Here is a 26426-nt window from a genome sequence, read left to right as displayed (position 1 = left end):
TCAACCATGGTTAGGGTGCTGTTATGTCAGTACCAGGCCACAGTTGATACAGAGGTAGAAGAGACAATTGAAGCCGACAGTGAAGAGCCTGCTTGGGCTCAGAACTGAATTTCTCAGTTGGTGAAGGCCTGGGTTCAAACTAGAAGTCAATCGTGGACAGTCTAAAACTAATGAAGATGAAAAATCGCACTCATGTAGTTGCAATACACTTTGCAGAGAGAGGGACTCTTATTAAAGAGAGATACAGTATTTTATGGTGGTGCACCCCAATCTCGTCAGACTGCAGAAGCTAAGCAGGGGTGACCTGCCTAGTACTTGGATGGGAGACCTCCAAAAATACCAGGGTTGACTCGTGACCCAGAGGCAGGCAGTGGCAAACCACCTCTGAACGTCTCTTGCCCTGAAAACCCTACAGGGCCACCCTAAGTTGGCTGTGACTTTACGGCACTGTCCATCACCACCACACACCCCCTTCTTACAATGTATTAACTGCTTCAGGAGAATAATCGCTAAGAGCATCTGAGGTTGTAAAGGACCTGCTTCAGGGCTAAGGGTTTCAGAAACAATGCTCGATTTAAATAAAACTAAATGAAGTTGAACTGAAATTTTGTATTGTGGCCAAATAGGAAGTAACTGCAGCCCAATGAAGTTTGGCTCCCAGGTCAGGAAAGTCCAAAGGTGCCTCCCCCCATCGCAGTAAAAAAGCCCCAACACATTAAATAATTTAAAACTGGGTGTCATTTAATGGTATCACCTGTGGTTAACTTCTTCACTCCACTGCATGGGTGGTCCAGCTCTAGAACAGCTCCAAGTTTTCACTGACTTTTGGCAGACACTAGTAGAGTGATTTTGGAGCTATGCCCCTTGAATCGGAGCTAAGGAATTCACTGGTATTTGGCATATATTACAATGTTGGAATAAAACTGGTGGAAACTGTAAGGATTTCCTTCTTCAAGTGGACTGGAGGAAAAACTTCCTATTTTTATGCTTCCAGTTATTAAATACCAACTAATGAACATACGTTTTCTTTGCGCATCAGGGAGCCTGAGCTAAAGAAAGTTCTTTGAGGATGCCCATCTTACTGTCTCTGAGCTCATCACCACCTAAATCATATAACTGCGACTCACCTAGCGTCAATAAACATACTTAAGGATAACAGCATTTTCAGACATTTACTGTTTACTTCCCCTGTGCTATAAATAAATCCTTTATCCAGGGCTCTGCAAAAGAAGACAACAAATACTCACTTATCCAGTATACACTGTACAAGTAAGCTTTCCACATCAGCTACATCTATGTTTAACTCCTAAGGAAGAAAAAACAGATAGTAAATGTCCGTGTGACATTGGTAGTCAAGTTGGTCACTTTCTTATTAGTACCAATACCAATCTTGTAAGATCATAACATAAATCATATAATTGTGATTCACTCAGCGTCCTATAAATCGAAAAAATAAAATAAATAAAAATAAAATATACGTTTCAAGCACATTTCAAGGATGCAGATTTTCAAGTACAGTTTAAGCACATCTTTGTAGCCAGAAAGCTGCTTTTTGTTAGGAAGTTGCATTATGCAACCAATACCACATACTGTCCCTTTTCACTCCATTATTGCAACGCACACACAGCCCTCTCTGCAACAGATCCATAGATCACCTAAGTACTTAAGTACAGTCAAACCCATTAAAATTTAAACAGAATCCCTCTGTACAGACCTTGCCCATAAACAAAATCACTTGGCTATTGCCAGCAATTATTAAACATCTTCATTAAAATACACTATATAATGAAAGTCTTGCTTCACTTTCAAAAACCATTAACACAAAGTTCACACAGGTCTTCCCAGAATGGAGTCTCATAATATGCGGTGTTATCGTATCATATCAAGAAGAAGATACATGCTTTTGGGAAATTGTGTGAAATTAAACTCTCTGGAGGCAGTATTATAAGTACCTTAGAAATAAAAGGAATATGTATTCTTGTGTAAGGCTTAATTAATTTTATAAGCACTTGTGTTCGGATGTTTCGCAAAAGTTCTGAAATAAAAGAAAAGCAGGAAGTCATCATATGAATAACCATTAAATATGAAATAAGCCAAATGCTTAGTTCCAAGTTTCACTGCACTGTACTCCCCTATGTGCATTAAATGCTTGTATAATGTGATTAGTTGTTCCCCTCCACCAGTTCTTGTAGCTGATAAAATAAGCTGCAAATCTGTGTCGTCCACTGCAGAGATGAGCTTTCCAAGGATGCCTAGGACCTCAACGATCATTTAAACAAAAACGCTGACTAAGGATACTAGAGATTGCTAGTAAGGATACAAGGTATTGAGCAAGGAGGACTCTGGACTAATTTAGTGCTATATGTTCGACTGCATGCCAACTGTAATTGTAAATGGCAGAATCAGCACTTGTGGGGCTGCCCTTGAGGCCTTCCCACAGCTCCCCCTACTGTCCCACACAGCTCCAAAGTAAGTAATCTGGTCACACCTCCAGCTGCTCCCACCACCACCCTGCACATTCCAAAACAACAACAACAACAAAAACCAGCACTAACACAGGGCATGGGTTACATTTTTATAATTCTGCCAATACTGAAGAAAGCATTAAAAAAAGATGATGTGGATGGGAGATGCTGAGGTCACAAGAACTTCAAAGCTGTACCTTCAATGTGCTCCCTTATGAAGGGATCATCCATGATGTTACTGTGATTTGTCTTCAGAATCTTCTCAAATTCAGTGATGTCGTTATTCTGGTAGGCACTTCAAGACAGAGAGCTCCAAATTACAATTTTTGTCAATTGGAAAATAAAGCAGACACCATAATTTGGTTTCTTGTACTCAGAGATAAGCACATTTAATATCTATATAAAGTATTTCATTCTCTTAGGATCCAAAGAAATTTAGCATACTGTTTTGTTTTTTTTAAAGGAAACAGCTGCTGGGGTTCAAAGAGGTACTTTCACGCATGATCAAGGGCTTGTGGCCACTTGATCGGATCTGACTACCCTACACCCTTGGAACAGTAGACCCATCTACCAGATCACTAACTGTTTTTGAAAGTTGCTTTTGTTTTTAAAAGGTATGCCAAGCAGCATGGAGAGATTATTGCTCAAAAAATGCAATCCCAGAGCGCCACTGAGGTGCAGAACTATCCACAGTTCTTTGGATACTGAATGATTTAGTGACTTGCAAGGATTTTGATATCCACAGCCTTATTTGTCTGCTTGGAGACAAAGATGGAATGAGCACGGGTGTCTGTGCATATGCCTGTGTGTGCAGGGATGCATCTACAACATTTGGACAATTCAGATGGTTGGTACACTAGGATAACCATTTACACAGGGTTATACATTGGTAAAACCAACAATACAATATCCGACTAACCGAAAAACACATATTTCTGTATAAAGTTATAGATCATTTGGTGATGGATTCCTGATATCATTCACAAGGAATACAAATCTTATGTTCAAACAGCTATTCAAATGTTTGGGCTGCCTTTAAGAATAATTTTAAGAACTGAACAAATCACTATAATTTATGTACAACATGCTTCTAGCTCTGCCTCTTAGGGAAAAGAGACTCTTACCTTACTAAATTTGTCATTGCTAGAATCTCTGGATCATTTTTGTATGGTTTTGCCTAAACAGGACAGAAACTACAATAAGCACATTTAGTTACTAGCTAAAATGTTTATGCTAATAATATGGAAAGGAAACAACACATGTTACCTCCTGAGAGTCAAATGGATTTATTCCAGACTTCATCAGCATGTTTGCTAAGACCAAATATTTTAAGCAAGTCGTTCTTCTAGGACTCCCTGATTCATCATAGTTCTTGAATGCTTCAAAGAAATCAGTGTGTGCCTTTTCAAATTCACCTTCTCTTAGGTGCATTTTACCACCACATTCTGGAAGAAAAACAAGTAAAGGTAAATGCTATTGATTTGGCTTTGCCACTACAGATTAAAATGGCCCATTTACCATGCTATGGTGTTTTGGAACAGAGACAGGCCAAACCACTAGAAGTGATCTTTTATTTGCCAACAATACTGACAAAAAGTGTTTCAACAGTGCAACCCTAAACAGAATTATACCTTTCTAAATCCATCACTTTCAATGAATTTAGAAGGGTTTAACTTGGTTTATAATTGCACTGGTTTTAAAACTGTTCATTTTATTGTATCCACCTCATTTTTTAAATAAGTCACCACTGCCTCCCCAGAGCAATCATTTTATTGCTACGTTGGAGCAGAGTCTCTATAAATACATTTGTTCAGATGGAGTTCTGCCAAATGAGGAAAAAATGTGGAATTATAGGATTCTTATGTCTGTGGAATATATTTTTTTCCGTAAGTTTTGATCCAACACAGTTAGAAAACAAAATATGTTAGTCTCTATTCTATCTTCTTTTTTAATGGATATGAAAACAGGTTATTTCCTATTGCTACATTACGAGGTATACCTATCTTCTTTTTTAATGGATATGAAAACATTTCCTATTATGACTTATAATAATAGGTTATTTCCTATTGCTACATTACGAGGGATATCCAAGGAATCCCAAATCAATAAATGCTGATTAAAAATGGCAAGATGTAAAATGTAGCTGTCTTTATGCATTAACAACAAATATAAAACCCAGACAATGCAGAAGTATTTAACAGCCATTAATATCCAGTTTGACAGAGTTATACCCCCCGTAAAGAACCAATACCCCCTTGCCATGGACACTTTCACTCTCTAACCTGAATCATACAAACTCCAGCATGCTACAGGGATGAAGAATGTGCCTCCATAATTAAATAACTGACTAAAGCAGCCAATGCGACAGCTGTCAGCATGGGACATGTGGATGAGCTAACCCACCTACCACCACAACACTTGCAGTGGCCAGATCTAGACACTTTAACACCACTTGCCTCTGATGACCCCCATGATTAGCGGATGAGGGATAGCAGACTTGATGTGCAACGATTGTTCATATAGTGCTTTAAGTTTTTTGTTATTTTTCTGTGCTGTATACATTTGAATTTCCAACGCATATATTTCCAATAGCTGGGTGCCTTTTTTAAGGTCATCTTCCCCATCATCGGTCTACGGAAAAGAAAGAACATGTATAATGTAAAATCTGGGCTAGGAAAAATTACAGTCTTCTCTATGCACCATTAATGAACATTGTTAAATCTTGAACCATCAAAAGTATTTTGCATTCACTGCAAGCCATTAGTCAGGCCTGGCTCAAGACATTTTGATACTTCAAACATTATTTAGGAGGGAAAAGTCCACTAAGTAGCCAGAAAGAGTAAGCACGGCTTATGCAGTAGTTCAGCACAGATGTAATAAATAACAGATGAAATAACAGCATTTAGTCTTCCACTGTTCTGCCAAACAGTGTAATTTCTACTGTAAATAGTGTACCTTGGGCTGAAAATTTTTAAAAATTTAACTATACTAAGATACACTGAATCTATGGCCAATTAATATATATTTAAAATAGTAAGAGTAGTTTGCTCCAGACTGTACTAAGAACCTTCATAAAATATCTGGGAATGCCTTTACATGGCATAACCATCACAGTTGTATGGCCCAGAAATATGTAAGCAGCTAGTTCAGATGAGCATCTTATCAAGAGGTTGGCACCACTGCAAGTTTGCACTGGATTCAGTGTTTGGACAGTCTTCAAGGACAACCCAAGGAGCAGGTTACATATCAGAAACAGCCTTGGCACAGCGTAATCACTACAGACCAATCTGAGGGGCTGTGGCTCAACGGTAGAGCATCTCTTTGGCATGGAGCAGGCCTCAGGTTCAATTCCGGGCTTCTCCAGTAAAAGGATTAGGTAGTAGGTGGTGTGGAAGACCCTTGAGGCCCGCTGTCAGTCAGAGTAGTCAATATTGACCTTGATGGCCTAAAGGTCTGTTTAAGGCAGCTTCATGTGCATTCATATGAGACTCCACAGATGCAAACGTCTTCAAAAAGATTATTTGTACGAAGTTCCATTTCTGCAGAAAATTCTACAGCACCAAAGGTAAGGCCTTGTAAACTGCAATACCACTATGCCTGCCAAGCTCTCCTGTTACAGAATACTTTGTGAAACCTTTGCTGCATGGGGATAGCAATTTGAATAGTTCCTCAGGTAGATATCTGGATATCTTGCTAGGTACCAAAACTGTATTTGATTACTATGAATACAGAGAGTAACAGATTAACTGGTTGGATCTGCAACACCAAGTCCTATTTCACTGTTTTCTGAATGTCCCATCTTGTTGAATGTCCCATCTAGTTTTTATTCGAGAGCTATTATTGCCTTAAATGCTGTATGAAATTGGAATTTGGGTGACATTGGTGGTTTAAGTTGCAATGTGAACCTTAAGGGAGTTATGGGATGGTTGTGAATGGTTGTGTGAGTGTATATGAGTATGGTTGTAGATCACCGAAATGATTGCACCTTTAATTTCGTTGTACTATGTACAATGACAATAAAGTATATTATTATTATTATCATCATCGTCGTCGTTGTTATTATTATTATTATTATTGATATTATTGATTGTCCTGACTCACTCTGTGTAATCCCAGTGAGCCCCAGTGAGAAAGGCAGGCAATAACATAAATATAACTATTAAATATAACAGAAGTTATAAATTAACACTGTGGAAGGGTTGAATAAGTGTGCCAAGGCATGTATCCTGACCACTTCCACTGAAACGTGGCTAACAGATATCGCAAGCAGTTTCCTCGACTTGAAAAAAGCCACATGGGGCTGCACCCCACGTACAAGAGCCAGGGGGATGAAATTTCTGAACAAGAACAATTTAGTAAGGGGAAGGCAGGGCACACATTACCTGGCATGACTGATGGAGCTGGCGTAAGATTTTCTGCAACTTCCCATACTCTTCTCGTTCTAAATACAGTTTGCCAAGCTGTAAAGAACAGGATCATTTTTATATATGTTAGAATACCAAAACCCAAGTGCAGCAAAAATTACTGACCCAAAATAGCCCACATTACCTTTGTGTTTGTCTTAAACCACAACCTATCATTCTTAGCATCTTTCAGAGCTTCAAGCGTTGTCTCATAAAATTCCTGAAGCAAATCCATCTGACATAAAAAATCAGAATTCTATAATTGTAAACAGCAAATTTGTGCCTGTTAATATAGTCATGAACATACTCAACGGTGCAAAGTTTGAACTTAATACTTTAGATGAAGAAAATCAACAAGGACTATCTATACATTATAACATATGCATTAAGTCGTATGTTATTATCGTCATACAAAAACACATTAGCAAATAATAAATCAAGACCAATTTGATTTTAAACCCATTTCCCCAAGCAGACGAGGAATCCTGTTCCAGAACAAGACATGCCCTAGATAATTCCTCTTGGGAATAATGCTGTACTCTCCCCACAGACCGCCTCTCAACTACGTAGGGTCCAGCTATCCTCTAAGAGAAGCTGTTGCATATTCTCCTCTCCTTCTGCCCCTCAACAATTGTATTCTGCTGTTCAAGAAGGATCCCAATTAATTGCCTTATTTGAGATTATACACCAGACCTAGCAAAAAACCAAGGGAGATGGTACTGCCCACTTTCCTCTCCAGTCCAGGATCTGATGTGAAATTTCCCATAGCTCCTCTCATATTTGTGGCTATTCAAACTGCCCAGACTACATTGCAACAGTCAAAACAGTGGCCTTAAAAGTCTATGGCTCTTAGCGCCATGCCTGTCACTTATTTCTATCTGTCTTGAGTGAGTTTGCAGGGGATAAGGGGATGTGGATCTTCCTGACCCTCAGAAAATGTCAGACATTCATCACTGGTGGTTCTAAAGAACCCATACAATCAACGTTTTAGAAGCAATCCCAATTTTAAAATCTGGTAAACACAGATGTCAATTGTACTTAATCTTTAAAAAAAACCCAGCATTTCAACATTACAGTTCTAAAAACACTATTAGATTATCAATCACTGGGGCAAGAACCAAAGAAAGCCACTTGCAAAGGAAGTCAGTAGTACTAAAACTGTCCCAGAGCATTCCCTTCCCATCCTGTTATTATAAGAAATACATAATTATCTACAATCCTGCAATGGAAACAAAGTTAAAACAACATTTACAGAGCTTACAAATTTCACATTGTTAGCCTAACTTAAAAAGATTACACAGAAAGCTTCCTACAGCCAGTCCAAGGATTTATGGTACCCACCATAAAACAGTCTAGTGGGAGATACACCAAAGTGGAGGCAGATAACCTCAAATCCCAAAGACAGCCGCATATCCCAAAGTGACCTTGGGATTGGAATGAATTGCTCAAATGTAAAATGGCTGCTCTGCGTGTGGCAGCAATGCCAAAGTCAAATTATGTGCTATAGATTACCAGGAACAGGAAGAAAAAGAAGAGATTGGATTTATACCCCGCCCTTCACTACCTGGAGTCTCAGAGCAGTTTACAATCTCCTTTTTCTTCCCCTCCTCACAACAGACACCCTGGGAGGTAAGTGGGGCTGAGAGAGCTCTTTCGAGGACTGCTTGTGAGAGAACTGCTCTGAGAGAGCCATGGCTGACCCAAGGTCACACCAGCAGCTGCAGGTGGAGGAGTGGGGAATCAAACATGGTTCTCTCAGATTAGAGTCCACGGTCCTAACCACACCAAACTGACTGAAAATAAAACAGCTGGTATCATAATGCCATTGCATTGATCTTTGATGCAGCCACAGTTAGAATACTGTACAGGATTCAGGTTGCCACATCTCAAAAATGATATTATAGAACTGGAAAAGGTATATAAAACAGCAACCAGTATGGAAAGCCTAGGTGTCTGGGAAGGGAACCTACAATTATGCATAGTGTGAAGGAAGAGGGAGCAGAGATAATCCCCCCCCTTCCCCTAAAATACAGTAATTCAGGGGCACCCACTGAAGTTGATGGACAATAAATGCAGGTCATACAAAAGGGGCATGTTTCTTCACATAAATTCACAGTTAATTCGTGGAGCTCACTGCCTGAATGCATACTAATGGCTGCTAGTTTAGATGCCTTGTAAAGGCAAATACACGGAGGACAGCTCCATCAGTGGCTATAGCCCTGACAGCGAAATGGAATGCCAGCTGGGCGGGAAGCACCAACAGGTAGAGGCTTTGGCTTTGGGGCCTTCTGGGTGGCTACAGGATGCTGGATTAATTGGATGATTAGTTTAATCCTTGTGGGATGAATGATACAAAATACTAGGAAAATATAACATCACAAAATTGGATTCTGGCATTGTAGGGATTTCACAACCCTGCAAATGATCAGAATCTCCAAACAGTACTATGAAAACCACTAACTTCAACGCAAATAATCATAGTGTGGTAGGCAGGATAAATTAAAAATTTGAATTAAAAACCCAAAATCTCAGAACTAATTGTAAAAAGCGTTTTTAAAGAGTACATATTTACTGTAGTAAATGTTACACTGGAATGTAAATACTTTGCTGAGTGCAATTACAGGATCAAAACCGGCTGAAATAATTATTTAAAATCTCAGATTTTCTCCCTTATCTTGAGGCTTAGTTCAGAAGAGATACAACTCAGAAGAGATAATTGCTATACTGCAACAACAGTGCAGTATCTAGTGATGTGTGGATGCCAACTCCACATGTGAATTCCAGCCACTGTGGATTTCCACATATTAAAGCTTATTTCATGAAGACTGAAAAGCAAGTTTCCCCCTCTGCATTTGCAGTCATAGATCATAAATCCCACAATGCTCTTCTGGTTTGTTTTGCTGAGGACATGAATTTTGTAAGGCTGGCTATTTTCTAAAGCAATGAATACAAAAAGATTGCTGCTAAAGTTCACTGAAATATACAAAAGATGTTCAGTAGAAAATTCAACTTTTCATGATGTTATTTAATTCTTGTTTCCAACAGGTGCCAACAAGATGCACAGCACAGGAACAGGACGAGACGAACACTTCTCGAGTGTATCTATATTTTCTAAAGCAGCCTGATCAATGGAAGATTACTCCCTGAATGCCATATATTAACATAACAATTATCATCAAAGACATATCTGTATATAAACCATTTGGGCCACCCCATTTTTTTCGGGGGGGGGGGAACACTTTAAAAGAAGGATAATCTAACCTGCTTGGAAGTGGAGATATAATCGAGAATAGAATTGATGGACTTTTCAGAATAATTCCTTGTAACTGCACTCCGTATATAGGTCAATAATTGTTTATATCTGTTCATCATTTCAGGAAAGTTAGTCTGTCGGCAGAAAAAATAACAAGTGTTTATAATTTATAACAATGAAGCATTTCAAAGTGGGAGTTGAGTCTAATCAGTGACATTCAAAAACAATTCCTCAAAAGGTGAATGTTTTGCTGCAGTATGCAACATGTTAAAACTGCATTAATAAATGTATATTGTTCATGTTATGTTAAATCTAAGTTGGCTTCCTTTTGAGAATTAGAAAAGTTTATAGAAGGGCATGACTTTATAGCATATAAATATTCTCTTTTGCTGTAGAGACTGGTGGTACAATTTACCTTAGTCCCTATATTTGGTACTTATAGAAGTTGAAAACATGCTCTATGTACAAGCATTATATCAACATGTATAAGACAGGTGGTATTTTCCAGACAGCACTTAAAAGCATGATTCTGCTGACACATAAACATATTTTCCTAACAGTTATCTTCAAATGCTTAGCATTAACTGGGTGTCTTTAATTGCAAATTATTTTAATTAACAGCCTCCTAGGTGGCTTGGGAACAACATGCAAAACTGGACCTTCAGCTATAAAGCTGCATTTTTTCCTGCCACAATGGTCTGGCTGTATCAGTTCTGGTGCCATTACAGCTCAAAGCTACAGGAAGCATCATCTTCTTTTATACATGAGCCCTTTTCTAAGAACAATAAGTGGCTTTTTGGAAACCTCTCACATGCACTGATGCATTGATGCAAGTGCTTTTGCTTCATTTTAGGGCTCTAATTACATTGTATCTTTGTAAAAATAACAATTTACGGTGCAGCTGTATGCAGTTACTCCAGTCTTGATTCACTTATTCCAGTGCACTCAGAATGGAGGTAACTGTGCAAAGAACTGACATTAGACAGCATTTGAGAAGCCAAGGTATGCTTGGGATTTACCTATGGGTTTACATATCAGCAAATTAAAAAAAATTAGCAAGGATAAACACAGTAAAGTATCTTACCAGTTTGAAATTTATTTTTATCATCTGTTTCAGTGCTTTAAATCCCCATTCTCCCTTTTCACCCTCAAGCTCCAAAACCTAAAATCAGAGAATGCAAAAGAATTGCTTTTCTACATCTTAATGTGTCCAAAAAGCTATGCTGCAGAACATTAAATAACATATCAAGGGAGCCTGAAAATGGTTTTGCGATGGTTTCATTCCAACAGATACCCTGGATGATCTAATTTGCTGATGGTCAAAGCCTTTCCACGAACAACTCTTTCAGTCCATAAAATGTATTATGGATCTTACACAAACACATTCAATAAACAGATGCTTCTAGAACTTGTCACATTACTTTGTCACAAAAATGCTAAGATCCTGTCAAATCTAACTTTTAAATTGTTTCTGCAAAGTCACCAATTCAAAAATTCTGAAGCAAAACAATCTAGATTATATTATGAAACAAAACTATTCTTCAATATTTAAAACCCAAATGACATTGCAAAAAGAAACCAAATGTACTACTTTCCCCTTTCTGTAAATCTTCTGTTTTGGCTAACATTGAGCTGTGTGCTTTTAAAAACTTAAAATTCATATGACCAGCAAATGTATTAGGAGCATTATTAATATTTGGCAAGGTTGTTCACAAAATGTCATGCAACCTATTGGAGCCAACTAAATACAGTAATACCTCTGAAACATTTCCCAAAGAAGATCAAAAACCAAAACCACAATAATTCATTGATCAGAGAGAACACTCATACTTGTTGCAAACCTAACACACCCTACTCTCTTAACCAACCAATGTTCTGGTAGCATGAGCACAATAAAATTAGAACATTTTAAATGGAAAACATGCATCAAGAAAAGTGAAAGTTTAGAACCTTCTGAAAGCTGCTCAGCGCAGCTTTGGGGTCATCCTCCTTTAGCGCTTTGGAGTTGTAGTACTGATTCTCCAAATCTACATTCGGTTCGGAGTTACTGTCTTCAGAATATTCCTGTATTTTATGATGGGTGGAGAAATACATGTCAGATTGAAGGATCGAAGTAGTAAAACAGTTTGTTGATAACTACTAGATAAAATGGAGGGTGGAGGGAACCCACCAAGTTTATATGTTATCTAAAACCAGACCAAAATTAACTTCACATTTAAATCATTCTCTCACCCCCCAACTCTCAGACTAAGCTCCTATGTGTAGCTTTGAGATGCAACCTTGGGCCACAGCCTATTGACACACAGCAAACCTAAGCTTGATGTTGTTGTTTTAAAAATGCTACATGATCTTTGCTGTTGATATACAAGACCACCACTCACCAGTCTTGCTGACAGTCATTTTGCTTGCAGTATGAAAAACGGTTAAGTGATAGGTGCCAGAAAGAGAGAGATTTCAGTTTCTTCAGATCAGTGACTGTGCACTGGAAGTTACTTATGCACAGTAAAAACACAAACAAGTTTAGCGGTGCCATGTTTATAGCTTTGCTTGATTACTGAAATACATTCTTTTTGTTACCATCACATTTCAGAAATCCTGTTCATATTAACAAGAATCTCTCTCTCTCTCTCTGAGTAACAGCCTTGCTTCTTCCAGAGGACAGTCACTAAGCTATACTTTCATTATCACATAAACAAAAATGGAGGGTTTGTTGCAGGGGTCATTTCGTAGAAAAAGAGCTAGGGGAACTCATTAGCATAACTCATTAGCATATGCCACACCCCCTGACATCAGGGGCCCGGCGGTGGACCTGCAAGGCCAGCGGGAGTGCGAGGAAGCCCCGCCAAGGCCCTCCCTGGCCCCAGGCAGGCAGGGGTGGGGAGAGGCGGGGAGGAAGCAACTTACCCTCCCTCTTCTCCTGCCTCCTCCTGGCTGAATGAGGGCTGGAAGCAGGGTGGCCGGAAGCAGGGGGCGGGGCTTCGTCATGTGCCCCCCCCTGCACCTCACCCGGGGGAACTGCGTTCCCCCGCGTACCCCCCCGAAATGAAGGGGTTACCAACACCAAGTTAAGAGCTCATGAAGGTACAGCCTAACTGACCCAGAAACTTTCAGCCTGATACATAAGAATTCACTCCAATAATCAAATACACATATGTGTATAATGGTAACATTAATTTATTTATGTTACAGCCCGCCTTTCTCTCTGACGCTCAAGGTGGATTACACATTAACTGATATATTGTTGTGTTATGGGGGGGGGGAGAAAAGAGCATAAATCCCCCTCTAGTTTAAGTGGTAGGAGCTGCGGTGGCTCAAGTGGTTAAGATGCTGAACTGTAGGCTGTGGAAGGTCAGTAGTTCAGCAGTTCGAGACCTGGGTGCCGCATGATGGAGTGAGCTCCCATCTCTAGTTCCAGCTCCTGCCAACCTAGCAGTTCGAAAGCAAGACATTGCAAGTAGATAAATAGGTACCACTTTGGTGGGAAGGTAACAGCGTTCCGTGCGCCTTGGTGTTTAGTCATGCCGGCCACATGACCACGGAAATGTCTTTGGACAGCGCTGGCTCTTCGGCTTTGAAACGGAGATGAGCACCGCAACCCTAGAGTCGGATTCGACTGGCTTTCGAGCAAGGGAACCTTTACCTTTTTAGTTTAAGTGGTATCCTTGTCCTATTGTCTCCAAACATAATACATTCTGAAAGATCCGAAGCCCAACACTTTTTATTGACTATCGTTTACATATCTTTCATTTCATTTTATCCTGAACACCACTCAATTTATTGGAGAGGTGAAGGCTCAACAGAACACAATTCTACTGATCTGTTCATCAGCGATGACCGAACGAAAGTGGACCGCGAACACCCCCTCCCATTTACAACCTCTTCTCCTTTCCCTTCTAGACATTGCATCTCTACCACAGCTAACCTTGGTTAATGTTAGCCAAAGTTTGGAGACCCTAATTAACCATGGCCAAGAGATTGGCAGTATTAGAGTTGCACAGGGTTGAAGTCTTCATGAAGCTCTAGACAATTATGATTCAGTTACAAACACTGAAAGACAAGCAATAAGAAAAGTCCTGCTATTTTACATTAGAGACATAACCCTCAGAAGTGGGTCCAAATGGGCTTAACGGCACCCCTAGCAGAAGCATCACTCTACATCAGGGGTGGCCAAACTTGCTTAACATAAGAGCTACATAGAATAAACGTCAGAGGTTTGAGAGCTGCAAGGCATGAACAAATATTACACACACGTTTCATTGAAAAATATGCAAATTTGCTTTTAATTAACATTCAATGGGATAAAAACAGATACTGATAATGGTATTTATTTGTCCAATTTTATTTGTTTGCTAATTATATTTATTTGTCTACAAGAGAGAGCGAGAGAAAGGTGGAAAGAATGAAAGAGATGGAGAGAGAGAGAGAAACAAAGAAAGCAAATAGATGGGGGAAGGGAGAGGTGGAAAGAAAGCAACTTTAACTTTAAATGCATCCTCCAAGCCCCCCCCCCCCCCCTGGCTGGTCTTGCCCGGGGGAGGGTTTTCAAAAGTTCTCCAAGCCAGCTGGCAGGGAGGGGGGGCTTTGAGAATGCATTTAAAGTTTGCTTTCTTTCTCTGCTCCCCCCCACCTCAAGCCTACCCAGGGAGGGGAACACTAGCTGGGGAAGGGAAGACCAATCAGGGAGGCATGCCTCCCCTTCGCTTCCCCAGCCACCCTGCTGGGAGCCACACAATATGTGTGAAAGAGCCGCATGTGGCTCCAAAGCCGCAGTTTGGCCACCCCTGCTCTACATCATTCTTCAGTGTACAAGGGACTCTAGCTAAGTTGCTTAGCCAAATGTATTATCTATAGCCAGTACCCAGTATTCTGTCATGTTCTATTGTGACCAAGAGGCGCAGGCTGTAGAAACATAGATCAAGGAGAATGGCTGTATAAATATGAAAAGGCATGATTCTGAGTGTCTAAAGACATTAGGAAGGGAGCAGGTTTAACCTCCCCCTGCCGATACCAGTGGTGTTCCCAAACAGACCCTTAATATTATATAAGCATTTTGGTGGTTATTAATATAGAGCCTTCTCTGCCCATGACACACTGAAAAGGAACACAAAGTAAGACACAAATCCATGTTCCAAAGAGCTTATAATCTAAATTCTGTCTTGAGTGTGAGTGTGTGTGTGTGGACAACAAAGCAAGAGAGGGATGAATGTGAGCAGGTACACATACTTTTCCCTTCACTTAGGTTGGGGACAAGACTGAAAAGATTTCAGAAGTACTGCAGAAAAGAGAGAGATGGAAGATGAAGCTACTCTGGGGAACAACCCAAGCATATGGGTTAAATAAAGCATAAAGCTCACCTAAGCAATATCTCTTATCTGAGGAAGAAATTGAGCCACCATTCTTAATCATGGCTACATATAAAAGTTTACTTTCCTGCTATCCCGCAACTCACCCCCTTTATGGGAACCCTTTAAAACTTTCACTTAAGTCAGCACAAGTCAGTTTGTTTTGGAGCTTTCCCAATTATTGCTTTTGATATTTATATATGCAAGACTGGCTCAAGCTTTGTACAGCTTTCTTTGAAAAGTCACTATAATGCAGTTTAGCGCAAAAAACACTCACTGATCTGAGGGAAGCAAAGCTATTTCTAGGCAAATTCTTCCTCATGGGGAGAGGAGACACATGTTACTTGATGTTTCAGCTATTATTTCAAATTCCAATTGCTCTTAGTAAAAAGAGGTTTGAAGGAAAACTCCTCACACCCCCTGTCAAAGGACAGCAGCAGATTTACTTTGGTACAGATAAGCAGCATCAGTCAACTTAAACATGTTGCTAACTTATTCAAGTCTTGCCTAGAGATGTGAAGGCCCAGAACAAAACTGGAAAAAAACTGGGGGGAAACCAGGGCACTCCCCCCCCCCGCCCCGGGTGGCCTTTCCCCCCAGTTTTACTGGTGGAAAATTCCTATGAAATACTTTCTCACTTAGAATGAATTAAACACTTTTAAAGACAAGGTGGACTTGTTGCAGACATATACAACTCTTAAATACAAGATGTATTTCTGCACCCAGAAGAATACCTGATCTTCATGAGGGCAGCATATGCAGGGCAGGACACAGGGCTTCTGGGTCCCTTTCGACCTGACAAGTCTCTTGTGGTTGACCTTTTCCCCTCTTCCTCACACTATGACACATATACCCATAGACTGGGTATCAGGTAGCGTATTGCCCTTACCTTGCTGGAGGAAAAAAATATCAGAAGGACGTGGGGCAGAAACAGCACCAAAGTCTCAGCAGAAAACTCTGAAAGTCTCACTGATGAGAACTGAGCTCTAGCTAAAGAGGGAAGAAGACAGTATCTGGCTGGAACTACATCTAGCTGTGCAGATACTATTATTGAAGAAGAAGAAGAAGAAGAGATTGGATTTATACCCCGCCCTTCACTTGGAGTCTCAGAGCGGCTTACAAACTCCTTTCCCTTCCCCTCCCCACAACAGACACCCTGTGAGGTGGGTGGGGCTGAGAGAACTCTGACACAAACTGCGCTTTTTCAAGGACAGCTGTGCCAGAGCTTGTGACTGACCCAAGGTCACATCAGCAGGTGCAAGTGGAGGAGTGGGGAATCCCACATTAAAGAGTCCAGACACTTAACCACTACACCAAACTGACCACTATTGTTATCCTTTTTTCTGACCAAAAATTAAGGTATATGTACTACACTAGCATAGGGTATACCAGCTTGCAGTTTTTCTCTTAAGCACTAGGTATATTTGCAGTTTTGCTTGCAGAAAACTAAACCATTTATCACTTTTAAATTCTGTAAATATTTCAAAAACTGCAATTTTATATGCTAAGTAAGTGATCTATGAAGTGTCTGTTGTTAAAGCAGTAAAATTAGTTTAGGTTTGACAGGACAACAAGTATTGCATGTATTTAATGGTTTTTAAATTTCCAGAAATTTTACATCTCTAGTCTTGCCTCTATAGAATTTCACATGCAGACATCATACAGCCTCATACTGAATCAGATCACTGGTCCATCAAAGTCAGTGCTGTTTACTCAGATTTGTCATGGCTTTCCAGGGTCTCTGGCACACCTGGTCCTTTTAACTAGAGATGCTGGGGATTGAAGCTGGGACCTTCTGCATGCAAAGTAGATGCTCTATCACTGAGCCACAGCCCCTCCCCACTGAATCAATGTCAGGGTCAACAGCAAGCAGGTCCAAACACACTCTCCTGAAAAGGCTATGTTTTATTGGAATAGTGGTCTGTTGCCAAGTGGTACAGGTACATTGTCAAGAATAACGATTAGTGCAAGGAGCTCCATACATATACTCTGATGCTGCATCCAGCTAAGCAAATGAAATCAAGTGCGCGCGGGGGAATTCTCCCGGTGGGATATTACATCATGAACGGGAGACTCACCCCAATCTCTTGAGAGCAGAAATATTCACACCCGTAGTGGTATCCAAGCCCTCCCTTCCCTTCAAGGTTATACTGATCATGCTGTCTGGCTGAACCAGTTTGCATGGGGGAAAGAGCGCCTCCCTTATGTTACCCACGGTAGCTAAGCAAAGCAAGCATGTGCAGCTGACAAATCTAATTCTACAGTCACATCATTGATCAGTCTGAGCCCTTTAAAAGGCCCAATGTACTTTCACACCAATTCCCGAGAGGATTACGAGAGTCTCAAATTCTTGGTGGACACATACACAGAGTCTCCAGGCTGCAACACCCAACCCTCCACCCATTTCTTGTCAGCCTGGTGTTTGTAAGCTGCCTTGGCAGCTTCCAGTGTCTCGCAGATTCCTGGCCATGAGTCTCTTAGCGTTTCACACCAATCCACTGCGTCACCCCCTTTTCTTGGTGCCGTGGCCAAGAAGGGGACCAGGGGGCTGTCATAGCCCAGTGCAGCCTTAAAAGGCGAAACACCCATGGATGAATGATAAGCGTTATTGTAACAGAATTCAGCCAAGGGCAGCAAGTCAACCCAATTGTCTTGTTGAAAGTTAGTGAAGCAGCGCAAATATTGCTCTAGGTTTGATTCACCCGTTCCGTCTGGTAGTCAGTCTCTGGGTGGTAAGCACTGCATAGGGCCCGTTCCACCCCCATAAGGTCCATTAGTTCCCCAAAAAACTTTGAAACAAATTGGGATCCGCGATCCATGATTATCTTGTTTGGCAACGTGTGAAGTCTAAATACATGTTGGAAGAAAGCTTTCGCTAACGACCAGACAGTTGGCAAACTGGGAAATGGGATGAAATGCACCTGTTTGGAAAACAGGTCCACGACTACCCAAATTACAGTCATAGACTTGCTAGGAGATACGTCAGTGATAAAATCCATAGAAATCACCTCCCGTGGTCTACTGGGAGTTGGCAGCAGCTTCAAGAGCCCTGGGGGCTTTCCCAGTCGAGGCTTACACGTAATGCAGATTTGACATGAGTGCACATACAGTGATAAATCTTTGCACATGTGCGGCCACCAAAATTGGCGCTGTAAAAGATGCAGAGATTTTACAAAGCCCAAATGGCCGGCTGGCTTAGATCCATGAACAGCTGCTAACACGTCCCCCGCAACAGTTTTGGAACAAACAGTTTTTTTTCTTTATACCAGCAGCCATTGTCCCATTGTTCCAAGTCCCCTGCCGCCCTCACTTCCTCCACGTCAGATTTTGAGAGGGCGGAGGCAAATTTGGCTTCCCAGCCCCCCGCGGGAGGTGAAAGGGGGAAGTTTTCCATTGCTTGCCATTGTGTCGTCACGGCTCCACCTAATTGGGAAGGCGTAAACATGGAGTCTAGTACCACCTCCATTTGGGTATCGTGTTGCAGGAGGTGGGACAAAGCATCAGCCAGGGAGTTTGATTTGCCTGGGAAATGATGCAACGTGAACTGAAACTTTGAGAAAAAAATCAGCCCACCAAAGCTGCTTGGCGTTCAAGTTGCGAGGGGTGCGGAGCAGTTTGAGGTTTTTATGATGAGTCCAAACCTCAAACGGTACTCGTGCCCCCTCCAACCAGTGCCTCCACGTGGAGCGTGCCAGTCGGATTACTCCTGCTTCCTTATCCCATACCAACCAATTTCTTTCTGTGTCATTAAATTTGCAGGATACATACGCCAGGGGTTGCCTCTGCAGCTTCTTGCAAGATCGCACTACACATAGCGACATCCAACACATCCACTTGGACCACAATTTTTTTCGTTTCATCTGGATGCGCCAACACTGGTTCTGTTGTAAACAGAGCCTTTAATTGATTGAACGCTTTTTGGCACTCGGGAATCCACTCCAGTCTTCCCCCGGGCTTAGTAGCAGCTGGCCCCTTTCCTTTGATTTTCAATAAGTTGGTCAGGGGCAGACTCACTTAGGCAAAGTTTGGCAGGAAATGTCTATGGAAATTAGCGAAACCGAAGAAACTCTGAAGCTGCCGGCGAGTTTTGGGAGCCTCCCACCCTAGCACGTCTTTCACCTTCCCTGGGTCCATCTCTATCCCCCTTTGAGAGATGTGATAGCCGAGAAAGTCAATTTCAGTCTTACGGAACTTGTATTTTGATAGTTTGGCAAATAGTTTGTGCTTATGTAACATCTGTAGCACCTCTCTCACCAACTGCACATGAGAGGCTTTATTGGGGGAGTACAATAAAATGTCGTCCAAGTAGACCAGGACCCCTTTGAACAGGTGCTTGTGCAACACTTCATTTATTAGGTTCATAAAAACTCCCGGACCGCCCTGGCGGCCGAATGACATCACCAAGTACTCGAACTGGCCTAGGGGGGTGTTGAAAGCTGTCTTGTATTCATCCCCCTCCCGTATGCGCACATGGAAATAAGCATCTCACAAATCAAGTTTAGAAAAGATTTTCCCCTTAGCAGCTTCAGCCAAGAGATCTTTGATCAACGGCATAGGGTAGGCATTTGTGGAAGAGACTGCATTCAATCCACAATAGTCAGTACACAGTCTTAAGCCCCCATCTTTCTTTTTCCGGAAGAGGACGGGGGCTGAAAACGGGGAAGCAGCTGGCCGGATGAATCCCCTGGCCAAATTTTTATCTATAAACTTCTGTAACTCTTTTTTCTCACCGGGGCTCATAGTATAGAGCTTCCCCATCGGTATTTTATGCCCTGGTAATAACTTGATCGCGCAGTCAGAGTTGTGGTGGGGTGGGAGCCCATCAGCTTCTTCCTCTTCAAACACCCGTATTAAGTCTCTATACTCCCTCGGGATTTTGGCGAGTTCCTCCGTAGCTAAACACACGCAAGCTGGTTCGCTATCAGGAGCTACTCCCCACTTCGAGTCCCACAAATGGTGTCAACACTTAGGGGAGATGAACCTTATCACCCTGTTGCCCCATAATATATGGATCACGTCCAGGGAGCCAAGTGTTTCCAAACACCAAGGGAAACCGGGTGACACTACAAAAGTTTGATCTTCCCAATGATCGCCAGCCCCCATACGCAAAGGCACAGTCTCGAATGTACAGGGCTCTTTAATCAAGGACCCATCCATTTGGGTAAAAATTAAGGGCTTGACCAGTCTAACCACGGCCGCCTCCAGTCCCGAAACTAAGGAGGGGTTGATCAGATCCCGCCCACATCCCGAGTCACTGAGGTCCTGGACCCTAATGTGCGTTTCCATGGCAGGGTTCATGATTGTAACAATCACAAAAAAGGGGGTAGATAGCTGCTCACCACTTTTGGCACCTCTGTGGATGGGTCCTGCTGCACTGTGCCACTTACAGCAGGACCTGGCCTTTTCCCGCTGGTTCCATCTCCTCCTCCTCGCTTGATCCTGGCTCAAGCACTTCCACCTCGGCTTGCAGAGCACAGGGGGTTCTGACTTTTGCCGTCCCCTTCCTAGAGGGTATGTCGACTCGGTGCTTGTCACCTTCTCTCCCCACCAACCCTGTAGCCTCCCCCACAGGGCAGTTGGCTGCGAACTGGCCCCGATCCCCACATTTCCAACACAACACCTGTTTCATCCGTTGCTCTCGGACCAAGACTTTCGGAGGGGCTTGTTTCACCTTGGGGTAGGGTATTGCTGGCGCCCTTCCCGCCACTACTGCGTTGTCCAAACATATAGTGCGCAGTCTGCTTTCGGCATACTCCGCCTCCTGCAGCCAGGCCAGCAAGGTTCTTGGGTCCCTGGAACTCATGATGGTATTTCGGATTTCAGTATTCATTCCCAACCGGTACTGCTGAGCTAGTACCAGGTCGGAGCAGTCACGAATTTTGGCGGCTTGCCATTGAAATTCCTTCGAGTATTCTCTCACTGTTAATTTGCCTTGCTTAAATGTGCGGAGGAACGCTTCCGCCTTCTCGGGCGCGGTGTGGTCCTCGAATCGGGCTCTCAGTGCCCACGTAAATGCATCTACGCTCCCCAGCTCCACCGCATCCAAGTTGTGGAGACTCACACACCAGCTTGTTGCCACCCCCCGCAAGCGGGAAGCGATAAAGTCCACTTGTTGCTCCTCGTCTGGGAACAACTGAGCCCACCATTCCACAAACTTCATCACCCGCACAATAAAGGAAGAGAGGTTTTCTGGATCGCTATCAAAGGTAGCATCCGGTAAATCCTTGGGTCGCGGCATGGCTGGCGGAGTCACCGGGACAGTGGGTAGCAGAACTGGGGGGGGGGAGGCGGTGGTGGTGCTGGCAGCGGCGGTGGAATCGGGGGAGAGGCAGTGGAGGAGGAGGTGGCGGTGGCGGCCGAGGGATCGGCGGGCCAAGGGGAGGGATTACCGGGGGCCCCCATTGAGCGGCCAGTTGGGTCTGCACAGCCTGGGCCACCATCCTCAATAAGGTCTGGAGCAGTTGCCCCATGTCCCGCATTATTGTGCGGCAGTCCAGTTCCAGGCCATCCAGCTACGTCCCTTCCCGGGCTTAACGAAGACCTCGATGGGAATGTTATGGGTCTGCTCGGGGTCACCCCAAAGCTCCCCGAGATCAGCCGGGGGTCATACACACTGTCCCAACTCTGACTCCCCGGCAACAACCAAGCACTCTGCGTGGAGTCCCCCACATGGCGGCCCCAATCCCAATCCTTGCGGCGGTAGGTTACTCCCTTCCCCAAATGCACTGGGAGAAACGACACCGCTGGCCGAGGGGTGGCTCCTCCATCAGTAGACACCGGCCCTCCACGGCTCGCAGTCATCAGCGGGGCCGTCGTCACTGGCACTCTCGTACCCGTAGTCATCGGGGGGAGGACGGGTGCTGTTGTTGTGGGTACCATCGTGGGCACTGTTGTCGGCACCGTAGTGGGTACCATGGTAGGCACCCCAGTACCACTGGAACAGCTCATCCCGGTTAGGAGAGACTCGGGCCGATGAATGAAAAGGGATTCCTGACAATTCTGTCAGGGTCAACAGCAAGCAGGTTCAAACACACTCTCCTGAAAAGGCTATGTTTTATTGGAATAGTGGTCTGTTGCCAAGTGGTACAGGTACATTGTCAAGAATAACGATTAGTGCAAGGAGCTCCATACATATACTCTGATGCTGCATCTAGCTAAGCAAATGAAATCAAGCGCGCACGGGGGAATTCTCCCGGTGGGATATTGCATCATGAACGGGAGACTCACCCCAATCTCTTGAGAGCAGAAATATTCACACCCGTAGTGGTATCCAAGCCCTCCCTTCCCTTCAAGGTTATACTGATCATGCTGTCTGGCTGAACCAGTTTGCATGGGGGAAAGAGCGCCTCCCTTATGTTACCCACGGTAGCTAAGCAAAGCAAGCATGTGCAGCTGTGCAAAAGTCAGGGATGAAAGAAAACAAAGAAAGCATGGCAGCTAGCTGACAATTGAGTGTGATGCCTAAACACAATAAAAATACACATGCTGAAATTGGTTTATGGTCATTCATTGACTAAAGCATCACAGCAAAATCCAACTGTATGGAGGAAACAGCACCCACATCCAACCGCTGGTTTTGATATGCCTCTTGCTTCCTTTTATACAGGTCCCCCCGCAGCTGTGTTGGGGGAATGAAAAGTTCTTCCTGCTGCTACTTCTACTTGACTTATATTGCTATCTCTTTGAAAGATATCGTCACCATCTTTGTGGCAAGTTAGGAGGAGCTTTCTACTGCCCTCTATTTTGTTTTTAAACCAATATGACTTGAACAACCAGGGTAGCGCAATTTTATGCAAGAACAAACTGCCAGAATGATAAAACAGACCAGGAGGTTAGATCCTCCCAGCTAGTTTTGTAAGAATGCTAGAACTGCTTTTATTTTAAAATCAGACGACAGTCCAGCATTCTGTTTCCAATATGGGCCAAGCAGATACCTCTGCAAGCTTTGAAGCAGGGCGTGGGGAAAAATAACTGTTTTCCAGAGTCATACTGCCTCTGCATCTGAAGTTTCCATTTAACCACTGAGTCCTATGTACCCTGTGCACCACCTCACCAAGCACACCTCTTCCCACCATTGCTGAACCTGTATGGCCTTTACTTCCGTTGCATTTTTGTGCGCTTCCTAGCACAATGCTCACAGCTCAGCTGAGAGCAAGATGGCCAAGCCTACAATGCTTCGTCCCAGGGACAGAAAGAGACAGGGAGGGAAGCAAAGGGTGCTCCAGCTTCCCACAGCAGGAGCCTACTCTGAGCCAGCCAGCAGCATTGTGAGGCCTCTCTCTGTAAGCCCCTTGTGCCCTCTTTGCTTCCTCCTCTGTACAGTTCTTGCTGTCTCTCCAGCATGAGGCACAGCAACTCAGGTGAGGCTCCTGGAACAGAGCAATCTGGTTGTGGAAAAAGGGGAGTGAAACCACCAACAACAACCTACTGTGGCCAGATTTCTCTTTTCACAATTTTACTACACCCAGTACAAATTGTTCATTTTGCCCCATCCAAATAGATCCACAGCAATAGCAGTTTCTTTTATTGTAGATGTAAGGTTTGTTTTCTCAAACACAGCCTCTGTGCAGATCACCATTAACATTTTGGTGACATTTTTGTGAACTTTTGCAATAAAAGAATAAAGCTACAAAAGCATTTCAGAGAGCCAAGCAAGTGTTAAGTTTTAGAGTCAACAGGCACCTGATAAGTAGCAAGACTATGTAAGCCAAAAAGTTTTACTGTAGCCAGTCATGAAGTTGCAGTTATTTACCTTTTACCAGACATGTGATTATTTATTTGACTTATAGACTGCCCTCCCCTGTACAGGGCTCAGGGTGGTGAACAGCAATTCAATAAATACATATGTTAGTCAGCTATAACCAAGTTAAAACAGTTAAAAACAATAACAAATTGCAGACTAATCCAGATGGCGTTTAAATACCCTTTCCCCATGAGGGGGAGGGGGAGGAGGAGGAGGGGAGGAGGCCAGGCTCCATGACAAACCGTTGCCTCTCTCAACCATTGGCCTGGCGGAACATCTCTGTCTTACAGGGCCTGCGGAACTGCATTAAGTCCCACAGGGCACAGATGTCTTTAGGCAGAGAGCTCCCCTAGGTCGGTGCCAGGGCCGAAAAGGAAAGCTAGATATCTTTTGAGCCAGGGATGCTGTTTTTGCAGTAACAGGATGACATTCTCATAGTTCCTAGATTCCGATCCCAGGCTCTTCTACATGCTACCAAAATACAGTTGTTCAGGCTTGACCCTACAATCAATGTAATATATATAAAATAGTTTGAAAAACAGCCACAACAATATTTTTAAGCATTAGAATGATGTAAGTGTACTACTGAAAAAAATATTGCCAGCTGACAAAATAAACTGCCTTCAACCAAAGCACTTTTTTCATGGGAGTTGCCAGAGGTTAAACCTGGGATGCTGTGAGTGGAAAGCATATGTACTACTACTGAGCTGTGGGCCCTCCCAAAAATGCACTCAGCGCTATACCTTTGGCAGAGCTTGCATCAGGATATTATACTTGACTCATGGTATCTTTTTTCCAATGTTCCAATATAAGCTGTTCTCAGATCAATAAACAAGTGCTTCAACATAAGTCTGTGCTTATGGTTTCTTTGTAGCAGGCCCTAAAAGCCCAGTATCAGCTTGCAATGAAATGATCAACAAACATTAGGAAGGTACAGAAACAAAACAATGCCTGTCTTTGTACACATTAAGGTGTAAGGGGAAAAAAAAAGAATTAAAGCTTGTGGCACCTTGAAGGCTAACAGATGTACTGAAGCATAAGCACCCCTGTGTTAATAAATGTCTTTGTCATTTTGCTGCAAGAGACAAAAGCATGACCAACCAAATTTGAATTTATTTCTTGGTACAATATGATCCTAGGCATGTTGACATGGAAGTAATCCCCATCTAATTCAGTGGGGTTACTCCCAAGCGTGTTTCAGGTTCCCACCTACAGACAGTTTCTACCATCATCTAGAAAGATAAAACTGCACAGATATAAACTATTTGATTTTTTAAAAAAGAAGTAACTCCGCTTTCATTGGCATAGATCATACATTTATCCATTGCACTTTTATCCCATACTTCTTTCAAGCTCAGGCGGCAAACACAGTACTCTTCTCTCTCCCCCAGTTCTAGGCTCTCTAAATACATTACCACATTGGCAGAAATGCTACAGTAAGTCATTAGACAACATATCCTGTCCCAATTTTTTAAAAATACTAGTTTTCACTTGATACGCATTATACACCCCTCCTGCTCTGGTTCTGAACACCACAGCTGTCTCTATGAAATGAGGACTGCTCCCTCATGGCGGGAACATTCCTCCCAAACATACAAAAGTATTGATTTATGATCTAAATGCAAACATTTTCCTTTACTTTTGCTGTGTGTGGGTATAAAACCCTTATAGGAAGCACAGTCCCATGTGCACACAATACACAATGCACATAACATAAAGTATACACACAAAAAAGAAGGCAAAAAGCCTTATCAGAATCAAATATTAGTTTTACAAACTGTTTAATGTATCTTTTTTCCACTGGGAAGGGGGGGGGATCCTGCAGGTTTCGTGTCCAACTCCCCCGATATTTCTACCTTGCTCTCACCCCTAAACTGACCCAGGCAAAGGAAGCTAAACACCATGGCAATTTTTAAAAAATCAAGAGGCTGATTCCCCCCCCCCCAAAAAAAAAGGCTTGAAAAAATAATAACGGTAGTCAGAATCTCACAAGCTCCCTGATCCCAAAGTCTCACTTATTCAGCAAGGCCCTACACTTCTTGGGCCAAGGCAGGGGCCTACTTAAGCAGGCATAAGAGAGTGTGTGTGTCTGTTGGGGGGGGGGAGAGAGAAGAGGGTGAGAGGTGTCACCCTCAAACCCTTCCCCCTCCCAAACCTTGTCCCACTTCCCACCCCCGTCCCTTGTAACAGGCAGCCTCGTCCTGTCACTCCAGACAACCC

At 42.9% G+C, this 26426-nt stretch overlaps 1 protein-coding gene across 2 annotated transcripts in view; it reads right to left on the bottom strand.

Annotated features, from left to right (window-relative positions):
- The window catches only part of COPS2 (COP9 signalosome subunit 2), a 29352-nt gene that overhangs the window by 2708 nt on the left and 218 nt on the right, over positions 1–26426 (bottom strand). Inside the window, exons 2-12 of one of the 2 annotated variants that reach the window (XM_015427920.1) lie at positions 12072–12185; positions 11206–11283; positions 10130–10255; positions 7014–7124; positions 6848–6925; positions 4922–5096; positions 3732–3910; positions 3590–3642; positions 2663–2760; positions 1953–2035; positions 1248–1306 (exon numbers count right to left, since the gene is read on the bottom strand). In XM_015427920.1, the coding sequence (XP_015283406.1) occupies positions 1248–1306; positions 1953–2035; positions 2663–2760; positions 3590–3642; positions 3732–3910; positions 4922–5096; positions 6848–6925; positions 7014–7124; positions 10130–10255; positions 11206–11283; positions 12072–12185 (1154 nt within the window). The remainder of the gene's footprint in view (positions 1–1247; positions 1307–1952; positions 2036–2662; positions 2761–3589; positions 3643–3731; positions 3911–4921; positions 5097–6847; positions 6926–7013; positions 7125–10129; positions 10256–11205; positions 11284–12071; positions 12186–26426) is intronic. The other variant, XM_015427921.1, reaches the window with a different exon arrangement.

This window comes from Gekko japonicus, unplaced genomic scaffold (genome assembly GCF_001447785.1).
Source record: "Gekko japonicus isolate JY-2015 unplaced genomic scaffold, Gekko_japonicus_V1.1 scaffold772, whole genome shotgun sequence".
Taxonomy (NCBI): Eukaryota; Metazoa; Chordata; class Lepidosauria; order Squamata; family Gekkonidae; genus Gekko; species Gekko japonicus.
This window is presented reverse-complemented; position numbering and strand designations above follow the sequence as displayed.